The sequence below is a fragment of the Electrona antarctica genome (assembly GCF_951216825.1).
Source record: "Electrona antarctica genome assembly, chromosome: 8".
Taxonomy (NCBI): Eukaryota; Metazoa; Chordata; class Actinopteri; order Myctophiformes; family Myctophidae; genus Electrona; species Electrona antarctica.
The window spans coordinates 6,979,785-6,997,686 of NC_136789.1; the positions used below are offsets into that span (position 1 = coordinate 6,979,785).

The following is a 17,902-nucleotide window of genomic DNA, read 5'->3' on the forward strand; positions in this document are numbered from 1 at the left end:
ATAAATCTACGGTTGATTTAGTCAACTAAAATGGCTGATTTTACACTTGCTGAAAATAGCCGATCTACAAGCTCACAACGTGTCGCAGCACGACACGTTGTGATCTTGCATGAAGTTGGTTTAATTCAACTTGAGTTGCAAGGAGTTGCATTGGTGTGGTTGACCTTAAAAAAACCCCTACCCGACCCTTTGGTGTGGTTTGGGCTTTATGCAACACAGCATCTCTACAATCCGGTCAAAAGATCAAAGCAGACTCACATATGAATCATGCTTATGTTTCTGCATTGCTTATTTCTCACCTCTAATGAGAAATAGGTTTTAGTGTAGCTACTATTTCGCTGTAAATGAGATTGTGTTGCCTATTAGGCTACTTGGCCGCCATGAAAGTTACAACAAAACAAAAAGCTAGCAATGCCCAATGAGGCATATATAAATGTGATACCGAGTCAGTTGCTTGTGCTCCTAGACCATGAGCGCAACGCAGCCAGTAGCTGTTCCTCAGCACACGGAACAGCCTCCTAGTCGGCATGTAGTACTCATACATGTAGCGTCCACCGTACACATAGGTGTAACCTATAGGGGATAAAGGGTTGCAAAAAAATAAAGTTAAGTATCAGATGATGCCACGAACGAAGGTGCAACAAAAAAGATAGACAGGGAATTCATGTTGTTTCTCACACACACACACACACACACACACACACATACAGTACATGTACATGTCACTCACTGGCACCTGAGCACTTGAAGCAATTGCTCCACCGTGATAATAAGAGATGGAGCATTAATTATTCCCCTACTTATCATATCATAATATTAATAATTAGGGCTACACACACTAACATTATCCTAACAGTATACTATACTGTACTTATAGACATATTTGATTTGCAATGCATTCGGTTAAAATAACTTGGTTCATAGGATGTGTCTGTCATGTTGTGGTAATCACTGTGTCAGGGTGACTCACCTCTGTATTGGAAGGCTGCTGTCACCTTGCCGTCAACCCTAACCCTAACCCTAACCCTAACCCTGACTCACCTCTGTATTGGAAGGCTGCTGTCACCTTGCCGTCAACATATGGGAACAACTCGTTCACTGGTTTGGGGAATCCCCTGTCCATCGTCTCACTGGCTTCATCGTAACTGAAGCAACACAAATAATGATGATGAGAATATGATTCACGGTTCTCATTCACTCATGATCAGAGAAACGAACAACATACTGTAGAACACATGTATCTGATACAATATCATGAAAATGTATACCGTCTTCTGAGCATACCTATAGTAGTTGTCACCAACAAAGAATAACGTCTTGCGTGTATGTTCATCGTAGAGGGCAGCATCGATGTTCTTTACATCTCTGCTGGGTAAACGGAAATGGGTGAGGTCTTTGGGGTAGTCCTGCACAAGATCGTAGCCAGAGAATGCCCATACTCTGCGACCTGGAAAAGAAAAGTACAAGAAGAGTTTGTAATGTGTAAACCTGTGTAGTGTACACTTCAAAATACACTAATGGATTGATGAAGTGCTGTAGGAAGATGAAGAGAACGCATGCCTTTAAAGAAGTAGGTTATGTCTGACTTATGACTCTCATAAGCCGCATCGATGCTGTCAGGACCATTGGGCCAGTAGTTTGAGATGAGATGCTGCTGTGGTGGGTTGCTGCTCCGTGGGGAGCTTCGCCAGAAGAAGCTGATAATGAAACAGATAATGTCAGAGCATTACAGCTTAGCATCTAAGCCATGAGAAAGCAATGGCATTATTATGCTATTTTTCTGATTCTTGGTCATCTGAGGTGTAAGTATTATACCTGTCTTTGAAGAAGATCATTTCCCCTCGCAGTGTGCTTACAGCATCCAAGACCATGGTTGAGTCACATGCATCAGGGGTGGTGGGGGGCTTGGGTCCAGGCTTACCTGGGCTTACATCAGTATTAGCACCTGCAGGTCAAATCAACATAATATAGATAGCTGAACTTAAGCATAAGTCCTGCAGGAATACATTTAGGATTTGGGCCATTTTATATATATATTAACATAAAATAATAGAAAAGAAAATGTTTTTACCATAGAGAGACTGGATACCATTAACGTCATCACGGGGCAGAACAAATTTGTCTGGGTTCATATAGCTGTAAGTGGGGTACATGAGCGCGCCAGGGTCATCAGAGTGGGATAGACCCAGCGAATGGCCAAACTCATGGGCTGCTACCATGAAGAGGACAAAACCTGCATTAAAGAAAAAACACAAAACTTATAGTTATAGAAAGACTCTGCTTGACACTGCAGTTTTGATTGCTGCTCTGTGGATTTGTCTATCGGCTATAATTGTCCACTGGTTAACAAACTCACCTCTGCTGGACTTGAAAGTGAATTTCTCATCCTCATCAAAATGTGCATCTCCTCCGATGCCATTGGATGGTGCAAAGGCATGAGCTAAGGTGCCACCTGGCCCATCGAAGGGGTAATAATCACCATGCGCTTTAAACAAGAACATATTTATGTGAGCGACTGTTAATAAGAAATATAGGCCTAGTCAAATTAAAGCATGTTCAATCAATGCTATTTAAGTTCCTCCTAGGTCTACGGCTAACATACAGTAGCAGGGCTAGGATTCTCTGTGATTCATATGTCAAATATACAATGTATATAGAGAGATGACTTCCGCACACCCGGTAGGTAATTTGGAGCAGGTGTGATGATGACGAGGCAATGTGAAAGGAGAGACACCCGCACACTGCCACTTGCTGGGTTCAGATCATTTATTGAAGCAACGTTTCGGTCTTGCAACCTTCCTCAGGCTTCTAAAGAAGCCAATAAAGGCTTCTAAAGATAAATGCTCAATAAATGCTCTGAACCCAGCAAGTGGCAGTGTGCGGGTGTCTCTCCTTTCCACATTAAATATACAATGCTACCATGATTTTAGCACAGAACAACACCTTGCCTTTGCATGTCTGTCATGTTTTTGCTACTGTTTTTTTGAACAGGGATGAAATCTACCTACTCCAAGCCATCTACTGATGGAGAAATGTCTTATAACGTGCACCAACTTGTGCTCCTACAACTGGAGATGTCAACAGTAACACACACACACAATATACAGTATCTGCTCTTATCCTGAAGTCAAACATTGTCCTACAGTTCCACACACTGTCATCCTTATTCATTAATATGAATATTATCAAAGCATGCATACAACACAAACATAATTACAGTGGACTCTGTGGTTCATTTGGGGTATAGATTTGACACTTCTATTTGGTAAATGAGTGTTATTTTATACTTACAGTCGCTGCCAAATGAAATCATGATGTCAGCGGTGCCTCTATCAATCTTTGTGAATCTCAGAGGGGTATGGTTGGCCCACACTTTTAGAGCACTCGCCATGGTGTCATCTATTTCAGACTTAGACATGTCAGGGGTGTAGTTCACAATCCTGCGGGTCAGATAGAAAGATAAATGCACAGGCACACAGTTGTTTGTAAATTGTCTAAAAGCGGAAGGTTTTGTATGTAAACTTGTCTAGAACCTGGAAGAATCCCTAGTATTTATCCCACCTTGGATAAGAGGGGATGTGCATGTCTGTACATGTTTGCATAGATCCCTCACCTGTAGGTAATGTCCTTTTTCTCCCACTTGAGGTTTCTTCCAAAGGTGGTGAAACGAGAAACAGTGACATCGGGAACACCACAGCGAGACTTCTTCATCAGCGCTATCGTCTCAGTGTCCAGCTCTCCAGTGATGTTAAGCCCAAAGAACCTCTGCATTTCACCAAGCTTGCTGGTCATTGGGTTGTTCCCCGATCTGGACTTTATAGGACCATCCTCCTCTGTCATGTTGAAGAAGTTCTTCAGGTAGCTCTGCAACACATATTACATAGATATGACAGATGGATATGGAGTGACAAGATAACAAACATGAAGGCAAGAATATGGATGCAGAAATTCTGTGTTGATTTACAGGAATACTGAGGTGAATCTGTGTATAATAGAGTGTCAATTACTCTCAAACTTATCATAAAAATAAAAAGTATATTGTAAGCTACAGAGTAGATACCTACCTCTGCTAAATCATCATCTTTTACAGCATTGTCTGGTATAGGCAGAGCATAAACTGCAGTTGCCAAGCTTAGAATGAACAGGCTGAAAGAGTTCATGCTTCTTGGTTAGTTGCATCCTGAGTTTCTGTGGGGCAGGCAGGTCTTATATATAGCCTACTCGTAAAGAGTTGAGCACCACCTACATGAGTCATTGAAACCAGAAACATGATCCATGTGGATAATAGAGGAAGTTTTGATAAATAGGTTTCCCCCCAATGAACGGTGGACTGTGGGTGGGCGAAACAAACATTTAACTTTTAACTAGATTTTCAGAGTACTCTAAGTCCCCGGCATTCAATAAATATCAAAAGGAAGAATGTGAATACAATTAAAAAGCCTTTACATTGTGACATGCCAACAAACAACATGTTTAGACCTGTATCTTCATTAAGGCATGATGGATGAACACCAGCGAGGTTGAAACATGTTGACATTTTTTATCTGAATAACCATGTCCCAATGAAGGCTTTTTAATTGTATTCACATTCCACTTCCTGATAATACTAAATGCCTGAGACTACTCTTGTAGTTATAATTGTCTTTCAACAACTAACAAATGTGTTGCAATACAATTATACCGGTAGTTATACTATAAGTTTGGTTGACATGTTGATTTATGTCTAATTATCTGTACAATCCACAATAGTAAGCAATAGTAAAAAATAAAAAAAAAGGATAACGTAAAGAAAACAGTGATTAGTTTGTTTTCAAGAGGTTTTGAGCTGCCTGTCTGACCAGTACAACCACACACTTTTGTTACTATGTTTTGAGTTAGTATAGGGTCAATTTGCAATCCTCCTTGCTCAACCATGACAGAATATTTAATTTCATTAATTAATTAATTAATTAATTAATTAATTAATTAATTAATTCATTCATTCATTCATTCATTCATTAATTCATTAATTCATTCATTCATTCATTCATTTGATTTTGTTTTAACCACATTAACTCTGGCGTCCCTATATGGGCATGCCATTAAACAGTAGGACAAAACTTTCATAAATATATATAAATACAGGTATATAAAAAAATACAACAAAATTATCTAAAAGCTTACATTGTCATTGTGAGCTTGTGTGCTTGTGAGTACATTTTATTGATGACTTCTATTTCAGCATGCTAACTTTCCAGGAAGAGCAAGGCTGTAGTTTCTATATTAGCTTGGAATCCCCAAAGATGATTGATTGATTGATTGATTGAAGAATTTATTAACAGTTTGCAGAATTACAGTACATTTCAAGCACAAACTCAATACAAAGGCTGTTAACTGTGAGTGGACGACCCAATTAAGCATTACACTTGTTTCCAACAGGGTCCACCATGTTCAAATCATCAAAACATTTAGAGACGTACAAATAGACACTTCTATAGACAGAACAGGAATTCATCAAACATTGGTAGGCATTCTGAACTGTCCATAGCCCACCAATGAGAAACAGAGTGAGTAGACAGAAATCGTGCCATCTTATTAATTGGTGATGACCAATTATATGAAGATAAGGTGAGTCGAGGAGAGGGCTATAGGGCTTAAGAATGGGGGGTTTCACATTATTTTCTTCCCCCACCAGGTATTTTTGGACCTCATTATATGAAGATAAGGTTGAAAATGGGTGAAGTGCTCCTCCACACCTTGTGTGCCTATAAAGAAGCTGAGTTGAGGAGAGGGCTATAGGGCTTAAGAATGGGGGTTTTCACATTCTTTTCTTCCCCCACCAGGTATTTCTGGACCTCACCTTTAACTCCAGCCAACTGCTGCTGGCCCAATTGAAACATGTTGTCTCATGTCTTTACAAACAATTATCCTGTTTCATTGTCTCGAGTGATTTTCGTCTTTGGCTCCTTCATGGTACTTTGGCTTCATGCCAATGAATCATGTTACGCAGTGCAGTAAACAAATCCATCATCTATCCATCCATCTTCAACCGCTTTTCCGTAGTCGGGTCGTGGGGGAAACAGCTCCACCAGAGAGCTCCAGACTTCCCCCACCAGAGCAACATTAGTACAGTAAACAAATCATCAATGATATTGAACTCTAAACCCATAAAGCACAACTCAAAATTACACAGCAAGTTACTGGTGGTTATAACCACACCAATCACATTCCATTCCTGAAATGTGGTTAACCAGACTAGAATTTTACAGCATATTATGTAAGAGCCATACTTAAGTCTCAAGATTTAGCATCCATTAAACCATTAAGCATTCTATTTACACTTTATTACTTTATTCATGAAAAGATGAAGACGCACTTCCCCAATGATTTTCCATGCAACTGTTAAAACGCATTATATTTGTCATTATTTTAATAATAAAGAAATGTATGAATTATGCATTTTATTGTACGCTGAAACCATTTTAAATATCATCATCAAAATCAACTACAATTACAAGAGATTATGTTTTAATAAAATAATGCCATGATCTCTATCCATTTGATCTAAGTGTTTACCTTGCTTACTGTAAATCGCTCTGGATAAAGAGCATCTGCCATGCTTAAATTGTAAAATTACAACACTAAACTATTTGTGAAATAGATATAATCACTCCCCTAATTGTCCATCCTATATACAGGTTTGCTTCAGTTACAACACACATGCACGCATCGCACATGTAACGCCCAGGATTCGAACTCTGGTCTCCCGTGTGAAAGTCCAGTATTAGACTTGAGAGCTACTTTAAAAATGACCAGCACAACAAGATCTACCCACCAAAGATTTTTTTTTTTGTTATTATTAATTTTTAGGGCCATGTCATGTGATCTACCTGCACAGCCATTGTGATACTGGTAGATCACGATCTACCTTTTGGGCACCCCTGCACTAGACCAAAGGGACATCCCTATGGACCAGGGGAAATATTAGACTTTGGCTCTGGAGGCTACTTGGACAGCTTTGTTTCCCCTCTCCATGCAAAAAAGATTGCCGAGTGGCGATCTACAAGCTCACAACAATGCGTTGTGAGTTTGTATCAGGTATTTTTGGCAAATGTTCCTGGGGTTAAAGTGGACAAATGTGGGATATGCATTAAAGAGAGGAGCTGCCCTCATAGGAGACCACTGCGTGCAGTAGAAACACCTATTTAATGCAAAACACTTTGTGGAACATGCATACATTGCTAAACAATATAGGTTACTAGGTTACATGGGTATACTTAAAGTATAGCTACTTGAAGTTGTGACTGGCAGTCACATTCACATGGCCACATGGCCATCTTTTCGCAGATCTAGTAAGCCTGGGACCGAGGCTACATGGCCATGCAGCCTCATCGAAGTAGCTACACAAGAGAAAACAAACAAAACTGAGCCTCCATAAAGATTGTGCAGTGCTGGGAGTTGCTACTTACAATGGGTTGTACAACTGTTGCACAACGCTTAAAAGCTCAGACACCCCTGGAATTTCCCAAGATTCAATCTATGTGTGTCATCATGTCAAATGTAGACATGGGTGGAAGGATGGACATGGCTCAAACAGTATATTGTTTTATATTGCTAATCTAAAATCTGATTAAAGGTGCTGTAAGTGATATTTTCTGGTTAAAAATATAATCTATAGAAGTGTTTGTTCAGTAACAGTTGTCATCGCTCCAGTAAAGAAATTATTTTTTAGGTCACACTACCATTTGAATCCAATCAGAACAGCCCCAACAAAAATAATTTATCAACACTACAGGACGATGTCCTGTAGGGGAAAAAAAAACATCAAGGGAACATAGGGCTGACGAGGGAACATACGTAAGACTGGCCCAGTTGAACATCCACATTGCTTTGACGTCTGACCACAGGGGCACGTAAAATGCGAAAGGTTGAACCGTAGAATTACGCTTTGAATCATACAGGATTCATGTCAGTTCAGAAAAAGGAGACAAATGTTTCTTTATTCTTTCTTATTCTGTAAAACACTTCAGCAATGATCTTTGAAATGACACCTTCTTCCTCAAGATGGTAGTGTCCACAAAGGGGAAAAAAAGGCAAAGCATGAGCTTACTGTAAATCTGAGGGGAAAAAACATCAACATTTTCTGGAGAGAAGGTAGACAGACCTCTTTGCAGTAATTTAGTTTCCTGCCGTCTCTCGGGGAGCCAAAATTAATGGTAAAATTATAATGGATTAATAACTTACCAGTAAGCTCTATTTCAGAAGTGACACATAACAGCGTTTTGTGAGCTTGTGGAATGGCTATTTTCACTGTTTCTTGTATACGTTCTTTAATTTATTTTTAAATTGTTTTTAGTTATGAAATTCTTTTGAAATATTTAGTAAACAACTGTAGGAAACATTTTTCGTATTATATTTTACTCATGACCCATAAGAGTTTGGGAAACACGGGGGGTCAGTGCATCTGGGGTTCAGGTCTGCTATAATGGCAGGCAGCTTTCACATCTACATCTCTAGTAGTAATGTTGGTTTTTCCTCACTTGGGGCCATGGATTGTTGTGGGACAATCTTTTCTTGGCTCCCGTTCACCGTTACCACAGTGATTTATGTTGCTTAAAATGGGTGGTCATGCTCAATGTATTGCCATTCTCTTATATCTTTCTAGTGGCACAATGCCTAAAAAACACAGCAGTTTTACATTTGGAATAATACCTGGCATTGGGCCACAATTGAGGGGAATCTAAATGACTGCGAAAATGGCATTCCTCTTCAGTCATAAAGTAATTCGACACTAACACTTTCACCTGACCTCTGGCCTTAGATTTGAGGGCCAAAATGTGAATAATGGTTTATCCCGTGTTCAGCAGACAATCGAAAAACAGAAGGTTCCGGATTCTTTAGCATTTTTCTTGCTCCAAGCCGTCTTTGAAGACGACCATGTATGGTGTGATGCCATCTTCACGGTAGTCCAGTAGGGCAACCATGCCTTCCCCAGACATGGACTCTCCCATGAAGAAGTCGTAGTTCTTAAAGTTCGCGAGAATCTTCTTCACCTCCTCCTGGGCGCCTGCCATGAAGGGCTTCACTCTTTCTGGATCGCTCTCCGCCAGTCTTTGCTTGACCGCCTTCATGTATTCCTTGATGTGAATGATGTAGCTGGCTTTGTCATAGTTAGTCTTCTGCAGTTTGTGGTTGAGGACTATGTCCACTCCACTGACTATGGAGCTCTCCAGGCCGTCACACATGTCCAGTTCACTTGGATCTTTGGATTCGTTGGCTCCCAGTAGGGCGCCATCAATATCGCCCTCTGACCGGCTGACCTGCTTTCCCTCGACCTCCATGATGACCCCTTTATCTGAGATTCTGTAAACGTCTGAGAACATCTCATCGCCCGTAATGATATCCTTGTAGATGATCATGTTTGCTGTGGTTTTGGTATTTGGTATTATTATACCTATTATTATTTTTAATTTATTTGATCAAAAGATGTTCTCTTTCTTCCCTCGTCGAACTGCTCTGCATCTGTATCGGGTGCGACTGTCCACAGAATATGGGTGCGACATACCTATATACTATAGACATAACCATATTTAGACAACAGAGATAACCATATTTAGAGAATGGACATGACCATGTATAGACAATAGCATAGGTCAGGAGACCACTGCGTGGAGTAGAAACACCTAGCCAGACAGGCTGACATTCCTGTGGCAGACAGTGTAAGTATTATTATCTGGTGGGTGGTTGTTTCCGTTGGGGCATGCATGCCTCCTGGCAGAATGTAGTTTTTTCTCTGTTGTCCAGGTTGAAGTTTGTCAAAGCAAAAAAAAAAGGACATAAATGGTCCATGAATTAGAAAACACAACAAAATAATCTCCGTCAGGCCGGTCTCCCTACTACCCAGAATACACTTATGTGGTGAAACACAATCTCCATCCCAGGCCTTCAGACTGATAGGATAATAATTCTCTCATGGAAGAGGATGTGTGTGCATGCATGTTGTGGGTTCAGTCAATATAAATATGTAGATTTTGGACTTTGTTTCTTTTTCTTGATCTCCATTCCCCTTGACCCCCCCTTCTTACCTTTGTGGATAAAACAACCCACTTTTACTTTGTAAATGTGACAATAAAGGTAATTATGATTCTGATTACGAGTCAGTCAGCTATGTTTACATGTTTACATCTTCATCAGAGTCATCCTCTTCCTCCAAAGAATCCTTGGCGTATTTCTCAGCCTCCTCTCTGATGTCTTTGGGAACCAGCTCGTGTCGTCCCTTCGTGACCTCTCCCACCCAGCTGAGTTCCAGTTCAAAGGCCTTGTCTTTGACCTCATCATGGACAATGTGGATAATTTTAGCAACCTCCTTCACCAGCTCCCTACAGGTCAGGTCTTTCATTTGCAGTTTTTCAATCTCAGTCTTGGCCGCCTGCTTGGCTTTCCCAATGGCACAGCCCCAGTAACCATGGGAGATCCCCGAGGGGTCCACCATGAAGAGTTGAGGACCTTCATCTTTATCGTAAGAGCCCATGATGAAGCTGCAGCCGAAGGGCCTGACAGCACTGTACAGCGTGTAGGCATGAACGTACATGGCCACTCTGTCAGACAGGTGCTTCAGAGGGATGTCATATTTATTGTTAGATCTGAAGTTAGAGGCCTCTTCTCTGGCAATCTCAGACAGAGCGCGAGCATCTGCCAGCAGACCCGCTACAGCCATGCCAACATGTCTGTCTATGTTGATGATGCGTTTGTTAGAACCTTTTTCGTAAAGTTTAGACTGAACCAGTTTCTCCACCCCAAACACAACCCCATCTTTACAGCGAATTCCTATGGCTGTGCTGCTGTTCTCCACAGCCTTCATGGCGTACTCCACCTGGAACACCCTACCATCTGGAGAAAAGGTAGAGGCAGAGAGGTCATACCCTGAGCCAATAGAACTCATTTTGGTTGAAAATGTAAGTGCTGAAATTCAGCTATCCCTCAGTCGGTGAGCCAGCTCCTCCAGTGAAAACTTGGTGAGGTTTTGGCGTTTTGTTGGATAATCGGGAAAGAAGCCTGATAGTTACCCTACTGGGACGAAAGAACAGACCATTCAACCCTCCAGGCCGCCCTTTTTATCTGCCTTTGATGTCACTGTGATGTCACTTTTGATGTCACACTGAGAGGGCACGAAGGAAGGAGGGGTTATGTAAAAAATAAATCACACACGTGTGAACTGTGAAGTGAGGGGCGCTCACATCATCATGCATACTGGCCAATCAGAATGCCTGTTGCCTGTGATTGGTTAGCTGATTTTCCCGTTTACATATGACGTACATTTTCCCTTCAATGTCAATGGCGTTTAATGTTTTGATGTTTAATTTACGTCATATTTAGCGGAATTTTGACCTAATTTCTCCGTTCAATGTCAATGGCAAATCTTGAGACGTGCAGTGGGGACAAGATTTAGCGGATATTTGACCTGAATTCCCCTTTCATTGTCAATGGCAAATCTTGAGACATGTGGGGACAAAAGCTGTATATAGCGCCCCTCAAAAAAAGGACTGCCACCATTACAGGAACCAGAGTGACAGACTGTAGGCTACTTATATGTACTCAAAGCTTGTCAAACAATGAAAACAATGAAATGTAGTGTGGCATGTTCATCAGTAGTACAAACTTGATACAATTGTATAGCATGATGGCCAGTTCATTGTCCACATGTAGCATATAAGACTGGCCAACTGAAGGAGTTCATGCTAACTAAAATGATAGCGGATCTCAGCATATGTCTGCCTGAGCATGTTTTGGCAAAGCTAAAAAATACAGACACCTTTGATGGTTTACACTTACAGAATGACAGTACCAGTAGGCCTACAAGGCCTGCACCTGCCATTTCTCTCAATGATGTAATGCATACTATTTAATAACTTCTTTATGAATAAATAAAGCTATATATGGTATATGTGTAATGTATGTCATAAATTATCACCTGGAAATTAATTCATTGTTTGGCAATGATGAATGCCTCAAAATGACTTTATTTTATTACTAAGGCATATGTAGCCTATTGAAATACCTGTAAAATGCTAATATATCCAATGAAATGCATGCCAAAAGTATAAACTGTGTTACTATCTTTAAAATAGGCTGCCCTGCTGCCCATTTGATTTGTATATGAACTTAATCAAATTGGCATATATGAACAAATCAAACGTCCAGCCTTTGGTGGACCGTATATGGGCTTGGGATATAACTGTCAACTTATTGTCCTTGTGTTTGCGTGTCTGGGCCACGTTATTCACAATCACAAACCTGTGCTCCGGGAGGGTTGCAAAAGACAAATGCAAAGAAGTTGGCTAAATAATGTTTTGTCTCAGCTATTATGGGCAGTCTGTCTATCTGGAGAAGACAATGTTTCATTTATCCTTGAGTGGCTAACGGAACAAATATATATTTTTTATATACCGGTAGTCATCAATATGCTATCTGTTTTCCCATGTGTTAATTAGCATGTGCAGCAGTTGTATCTGGTTTGATGTAATGTAACCTTCTTCTGATGAGTGTTTGGATCTATTATGTATCACACTTTTTGTGCAGATCCAAATCAAATAATTCAAATGTGTGACTTGATTTCATTTTGAGTGTCATTATTTTACAAGTAATTGTAACAGACTCTCTTAGAGCAAGTCCTTGTTTTTCTCTGTTCCGCCAGAAGATGGTGCCAGATAATCTGTTTTCAAAGGGCTGCCAATAAAAATACAGTTGAACCTTAGAAAGGCACAGTAAATCGCCAATTATCAGTCTAAATTATAACAGTATACTAGATAATAAACCACAAGAGCACTTTGAATCCATTATAGTTTGCGTTTAATTTTCAACATACATTTTGACATAGGCTACAAAACAACATCACATAAACTTTTATTCAAGTTTTTTTTATACAATCTTAAAATATATGTTTGTACACTTAAATAAATGATGTAACAATATAAATTAGATTTGATTAAAATGTATATAATAATGTGACTGATCAAATAATAATACTGATACATTGTCATTCACAGGGCCTTCTTAAAAGACTCAGATGATCTAATAGTTATTGCAACGCAGGAAGTATCTGTTCCTCAGCACACGGAACAGCCTCCCACTCCTCAGGCTGTACTCAAACATCAGAGGTCCACTGTACACATAGGTGAAACCTAGGGGACAAATGCAAAGAATAAAGTTAAATATCAGTGGACACCACTAATGAAACAGACAGAAAGAGAAAGACAAGGTGATCATGTCAGTGAGACACTGTTTTGTACTAACAGCACAAAATTGATATTGGTCATTTAGGTGATTTTCTCATTTCTGTACGCTTTGCTAGACCTAGCCATATAATACATGCTTTATCTTTACAGTATGGATGCATTGTACCGTGTGTACTATGTATTTATCCCTACATGTCGCCACAAACATATAGACCAATTAGAATTCTTGCCACTGTGTGCATGACATCAGAAGCTCCTCTAAAACCCTGAAGTGCCTGCCAACTACAATAGTTACTGTACTTACCTAAATAACTATTGCTAAAGGTTGGGCCATGTACGTAATTATTAGACATTATCTGTTGTTTAAATATCACCCACCTCTGTATTGGAAGGCTGCTGTCACCTTGCTGGTCATGCCTGGAAGCAACTCATCCACCAGTCTGGGGAATCCCTCATCCATCGTCTCACTGGCCTCATCGTAACTGAAGCAACACAAATGATAATGAGACTATGATTCTCTATTCTTAACTCGTTCAGTATTAACTCTCAACTCTGTCTTCTGAGCATACCTATAGTAGTTGTCACCAACAAAGAATAACGTCTTGCGTGTTGCTTCATCGTAGAGGGCAGCATCAACATTCCTTACATCTCTGGGTAAACTAAAACTGGTGAGGTCTTTGGGATAGCCTGGCACAAGATCGTAGCCATTGAAGGCCCACACCTCATTACCTGGATAATAATTAGAGAAGTGTTTTTAATATGTGTAAACATGTGTACACTTTATATATGATTGAGTGCTTTGAAGATGAAGAGAGCTTGTACCTTTAAAGAGGTAGACTCTGTCTGACTGACGACTCTCATAAGCAGCATCGATGTTGGCAGGAGCACTGGGCCAGAAGCTTGTGATGAGACTCTGCTCGGGTGTGACGCGCTGTGGGTAGCTTCGCCAGAAGATGCTGACAACAGATAATGCCAGAGCATTACAGCTTAGCAATTAAGCCACTAGAGAACATAATGCTTTTCTAATGCTGTTTTCCGATCCTTGCATTTCAGTCATATAGTGTTATACCTGTCTTTGAAGAAGAGCATTTCCCCTCGCAGAGTGGTTACAGCATCCAAGACCATGGTTGAGTCACATGCATCAGGGGTGGTGGGAGGCGTGGGTCCAGGATTGGGGCCCACATCAATATTCGGACCTACATGTCAAATCAACATCATCAAATATAGAGAGCTGAACTTTGGCGTAAGTCCAGGGAAATCACTTTTGGAGAACAGGTTATTTTTTTAAAACAGGTCACATTAAATATTTTACCATAGAGAGACTGGATGCCTTTAACATCATCACGGGGCAGAACAAAGGTGTCTGGGGTCCTGAAGTTGTATACGGGATACATGAGAGCGCCAGGGTCATCGGAGTGGGATAGACCCAGGGAATGGCCAAACTCATGGGCTGCTACCAGGAAGAGGATATAACCTGCACGAAAGAAACACATTTCAGGTCTGCTGTGGATACTGAGGGACAAGGAATTGTAGTTGTTTATTAATTGCCAGAAAAGAAGAAAGGTAGTGGATAGAATTACTCTGTATAAATGCCCTCAGGATAACAAACCCACCTCTGTTGGAACTGAAGGTGAAGTTCTCATCTTCATCAAAATGTGCATCTCCTCCGATGCCACTGGATGGTGCAAAGGCATGAGCTAAGGTGCCATCTGGACCATCAAAGGGATAGTAATCCCCATGAGCTTTAAACAAGAATGTTACAGTATGTGAGTGACTCAATCAATGCTTACATTCTAGCACTCACACAAATCATTTATTTTACTTTTTGGTAAATTATAGTTATTTTCTACTCACATTGGCGGCCAAAAGAGATCATGATGTCAGCGATGCCGCTGTAGATTCTTGTGAATCTCAGAGGGGTAACATTGGCCCACACTTGCAGAGCTCTCTCAATAGAGTCATCTACTTCAGACACAGGCATGTCAGGAGTGTAGTTCTCAATCCTGTGGGAGAGATTAAATGAAAACAATGTGAATTATTCTAACAGTTTGTTGTGTCTTAAACATGCCTGTAAACCTGGAAGCATCTGTCACTATCTATATTTTGTGTGGCTGTACATGTGTCCGAGTTCACAGTGGTCTCCCACCTGTAGGTAAGGCTGTTTTTCTCCCACTTGAGGTCTCCTCCAAAGGTGGTGAAACGAGAAAGTTTGACATCGGGAACACCACAGCGAGGCTTCTTCATCAGCGCTACTGTGTCAGTGTCCAGTGTTCCAGTGATCTGAAGGCCAAAGAACTTCTGCATTTCACCGAGCTTACTGGTCAGCGGACTGATGCCCCGTCTGACAGTGGGTCCGTTTTCCTCTGTCAGGTTGAAGAAGTTCTTCAGGTAGCTCTGCAACACATTACATTACTGGTTAGATATGGACGGGCAGAATAACACATCACATGAAGGTCAGTCAGTGGGTCACAAATGTTGATATTATGTCAATACTGAGCACTGTCTAACAATTAATTTAAGACAAGACTTTACATATAGTTGTCTTTATATGAATACTGCGGTATGTACACCATGAAGATTAGGTTTAACTTAAAATAATTTTGTCATAAAGAACACCGGTAGTTCTAAATAGTTTTAAGGTACAGAACGGTTACCTACCTTTGCAAAATCTTCATCTTGTACAGTGACTTGTGATATTGGCAGCAAATAAACGGTGGCTCCCAAGCTTAATACAATGCATAGGCTGAGAGAGTTCATGTTTCTTGCTTGGCTGGTTGGTTGGTTGTGTTCCTGGTTGGTTGGTTGTGTTCCTGTGTGTTTATATACATGCATGACCAGGAGAGTTGAGCAACAGCTACTTGAGTCATCGAAATCAGAAATTTCCTAAATCGATGACAGAGGACGTTTTGATGACTTAACTAAAGTTATGTTGACACAGTAAAGACATGTGGTAAGTCGTTTTATCTGTAGTGCTACACATAATTATATTGAATCATAAAAAGTGGCAACATCAAACCAGAAATGGGAAATTGTCATGTTGACTGCCTCAAAATTTGTATTCACAGGGGTATATTTCAAACGAAAGCACTTAAGTCAATGCAGAAACTGCTGAAACCATGAAAAGCAGACTTGTTTACATAAGGGTCCTCCAGTGTGTGTGTGTGTGTGTGTGTGTGTGCGTGCATGCGTGCGTGCGTGCGTGCGTGCGTGCGTGCGTGCGTGCGTGCGTGCGTGCGTGCGTGTGTTAATGGAGGTGGTTGGCACCGCTCAAAAAGATTAATAGTGGAAAACTACAATTTAGTAATGGTTCTTTAATGGCTGGACACTGAAAGGAATTGCACAATATATTGCCTCAAGTAAGGTGACCATCAACCACATTGTGAGAAACCCATACTTGAAAGATTGTGTTGTAATAGGAATTTAGTACACACAGATGGTAAATTGATCAATGCTTTTTTCTCAAGTTGACTGGACTATTGCAGCGCCTTATTTACCAGCATCCTCAAGAAGTCAAGAAGGTTTTATTGTATTGAACAATTACATCTTCGTTCTCATTTTAAATGGTTGCACTTTGCTGATTATGTTGCTGATTCTGTTGTTGTCAATCATCATTATCATTATTATTTTCTTTATACTTTATTACTTTATTAACAAAGACTACAGTATGCAGTAATAGTATTTGCTCTCTAAAGACATGGGCACCAAAACATTCCACTGATGTCCACTATTAAATAAAAATCACACCCGTGTGAAGTGAGTGGTGCAACTCCGTGTGGGGGTCCCCGGAACTTCCAGACTTACAGGAACGCACCCAGGGTGCCGGCCCGGTTCTGGCGAGCCCCCCGCGTCCGAAACGGTTGAGAAATGACAGTTACCGTGTGGGGGTCCCCGGGGTTGGTCCCCTGAACTTCCAGACCCACAGGAATGAGCCCAGGGTGCCGGACAGGTTCCGGTGAGCTGCCCTGTGTCCGAAACGGTCGAGAAATGACAGAGTTACCGTGTGGGGGTCCCCAGGGGGTATACTGTACTGTACTGTCACACCCGAAATCATCATATATACCGTTAATATGGGTGTGTGTGTGTGTGTGTGTGTGTGTGTGTGTGTGTTGCTATTTTCGTGCTTGGACACAGCCAGCCAGGGACCCAGGGACACAGCCAGAGACACACAAAGCTCCCTATAGCTGTACTGTACTGTACTGTACTGTACTGTACTGTACTGTACTGTACTGTACTGTACTGTACTGTACTGTACTGTACTGTACTGTACCACCCAAAATCATCATATACTGTATACAGTTAATATGTGTGTGTGTGTGTGTGTGTGTGTGTGTGTGTGTGTGTGTGTGTGTGTGTGTGTGTGTGTGTGTGTGTGTGTGTGTGTGTGTGTGTGTGTGTGTGTGTGTGTGTGTGTGTGTGTGTGTTAGGCTGCACAACAGTGACACTTGGTGATGAAAACCAAACAAACGCTATTTTCGTGCTCGGACACAGCCTCCCAGCCAGGGACCCAGGCTATAGGAGTGGTTGCACCATTCAAAAATGTAACAATTTTCATATGCGTTAATACATTAATAAGTATGATGAATGTCATGATTACACTATATTATGTATTGGTTAAGTTCCCTCCATAATCACTGCACTTAATTGTACCTACAAATCAGTTATTCTGATATAATAGGCAAAAATAGATC

The 17,902-nt window shown here is 40.9% G+C and overlaps 4 protein-coding genes across 4 annotated transcripts; all 4 read right to left on the minus strand.

Annotated features, from left to right (window-relative positions):
* Nucleotides 1-305: 305 nt before the first annotated feature.
* On the minus strand, nt 306-4,168 carry LOC306927931 (collagenase 3-like). The gene is made up of 10 exons (XM_079507818.1): nt 4,065-4,168; nt 3,614-3,864; nt 3,292-3,440; nt 2,357-2,485; nt 2,072-2,233; nt 1,816-1,945; nt 1,561-1,697; nt 1,285-1,447; nt 1,042-1,145; nt 306-573 (listed from the first exon to the last, which is right to left on the minus strand). Exons 1-10 carry the CDS (start codon nt 4,158-4,160, stop codon nt 368-370), a joined length of 1,527 nt encoding a protein of 508 aa, XP_079363944.1. The 5' UTR covers nt 4,161-4,168; the 3' UTR covers nt 306-367.
* Nucleotides 4,169-8,876: 4,708 nt separating this feature from the next.
* LOC306927616 (translationally-controlled tumor protein homolog) lies at nt 8,877-9,398 on the minus strand (the record flags this gene model as incomplete). The annotated part of the gene is made up of 1 exon (XM_079507417.1): nt 8,877-9,398. One exon carries the CDS (start codon nt 9,396-9,398, stop codon nt 8,877-8,879), a length of 522 nt encoding a protein of 173 aa, XP_079363543.1.
* Nucleotides 9,399-10,150: 752 nt separating this feature from the next.
* On the minus strand, nt 10,151-10,921 carry LOC306927781 (proteasome subunit alpha type-3-like; the record flags this gene model as incomplete). The annotated part of the gene is made up of 1 exon (XM_079507633.1): nt 10,151-10,921. The coding sequence occupies one exon, from the start codon at nt 10,919-10,921 to the stop codon at nt 10,151-10,153; it is 771 nt and encodes a 256-aa protein (XP_079363759.1).
* A 1,890-nt stretch (nt 10,922-12,811) lies between these two features.
* On the minus strand, nt 12,812-15,999 carry LOC306927932 (collagenase 3-like). The gene is made up of 10 exons (XM_079507819.1): nt 15,873-15,999; nt 15,361-15,608; nt 15,069-15,217; nt 14,828-14,956; nt 14,527-14,688; nt 14,284-14,410; nt 14,037-14,170; nt 13,784-13,943; nt 13,593-13,696; nt 12,812-13,160 (listed from the first exon to the last, which is right to left on the minus strand). Exons 1-10 carry the CDS (start codon nt 15,969-15,971, stop codon nt 13,051-13,053), a joined length of 1,422 nt encoding a protein of 473 aa, XP_079363945.1. The 5' UTR covers nt 15,972-15,999; the 3' UTR covers nt 12,812-13,050.
* Between the last annotated feature and the right edge of the window lie 1,903 nt (nt 16,000-17,902).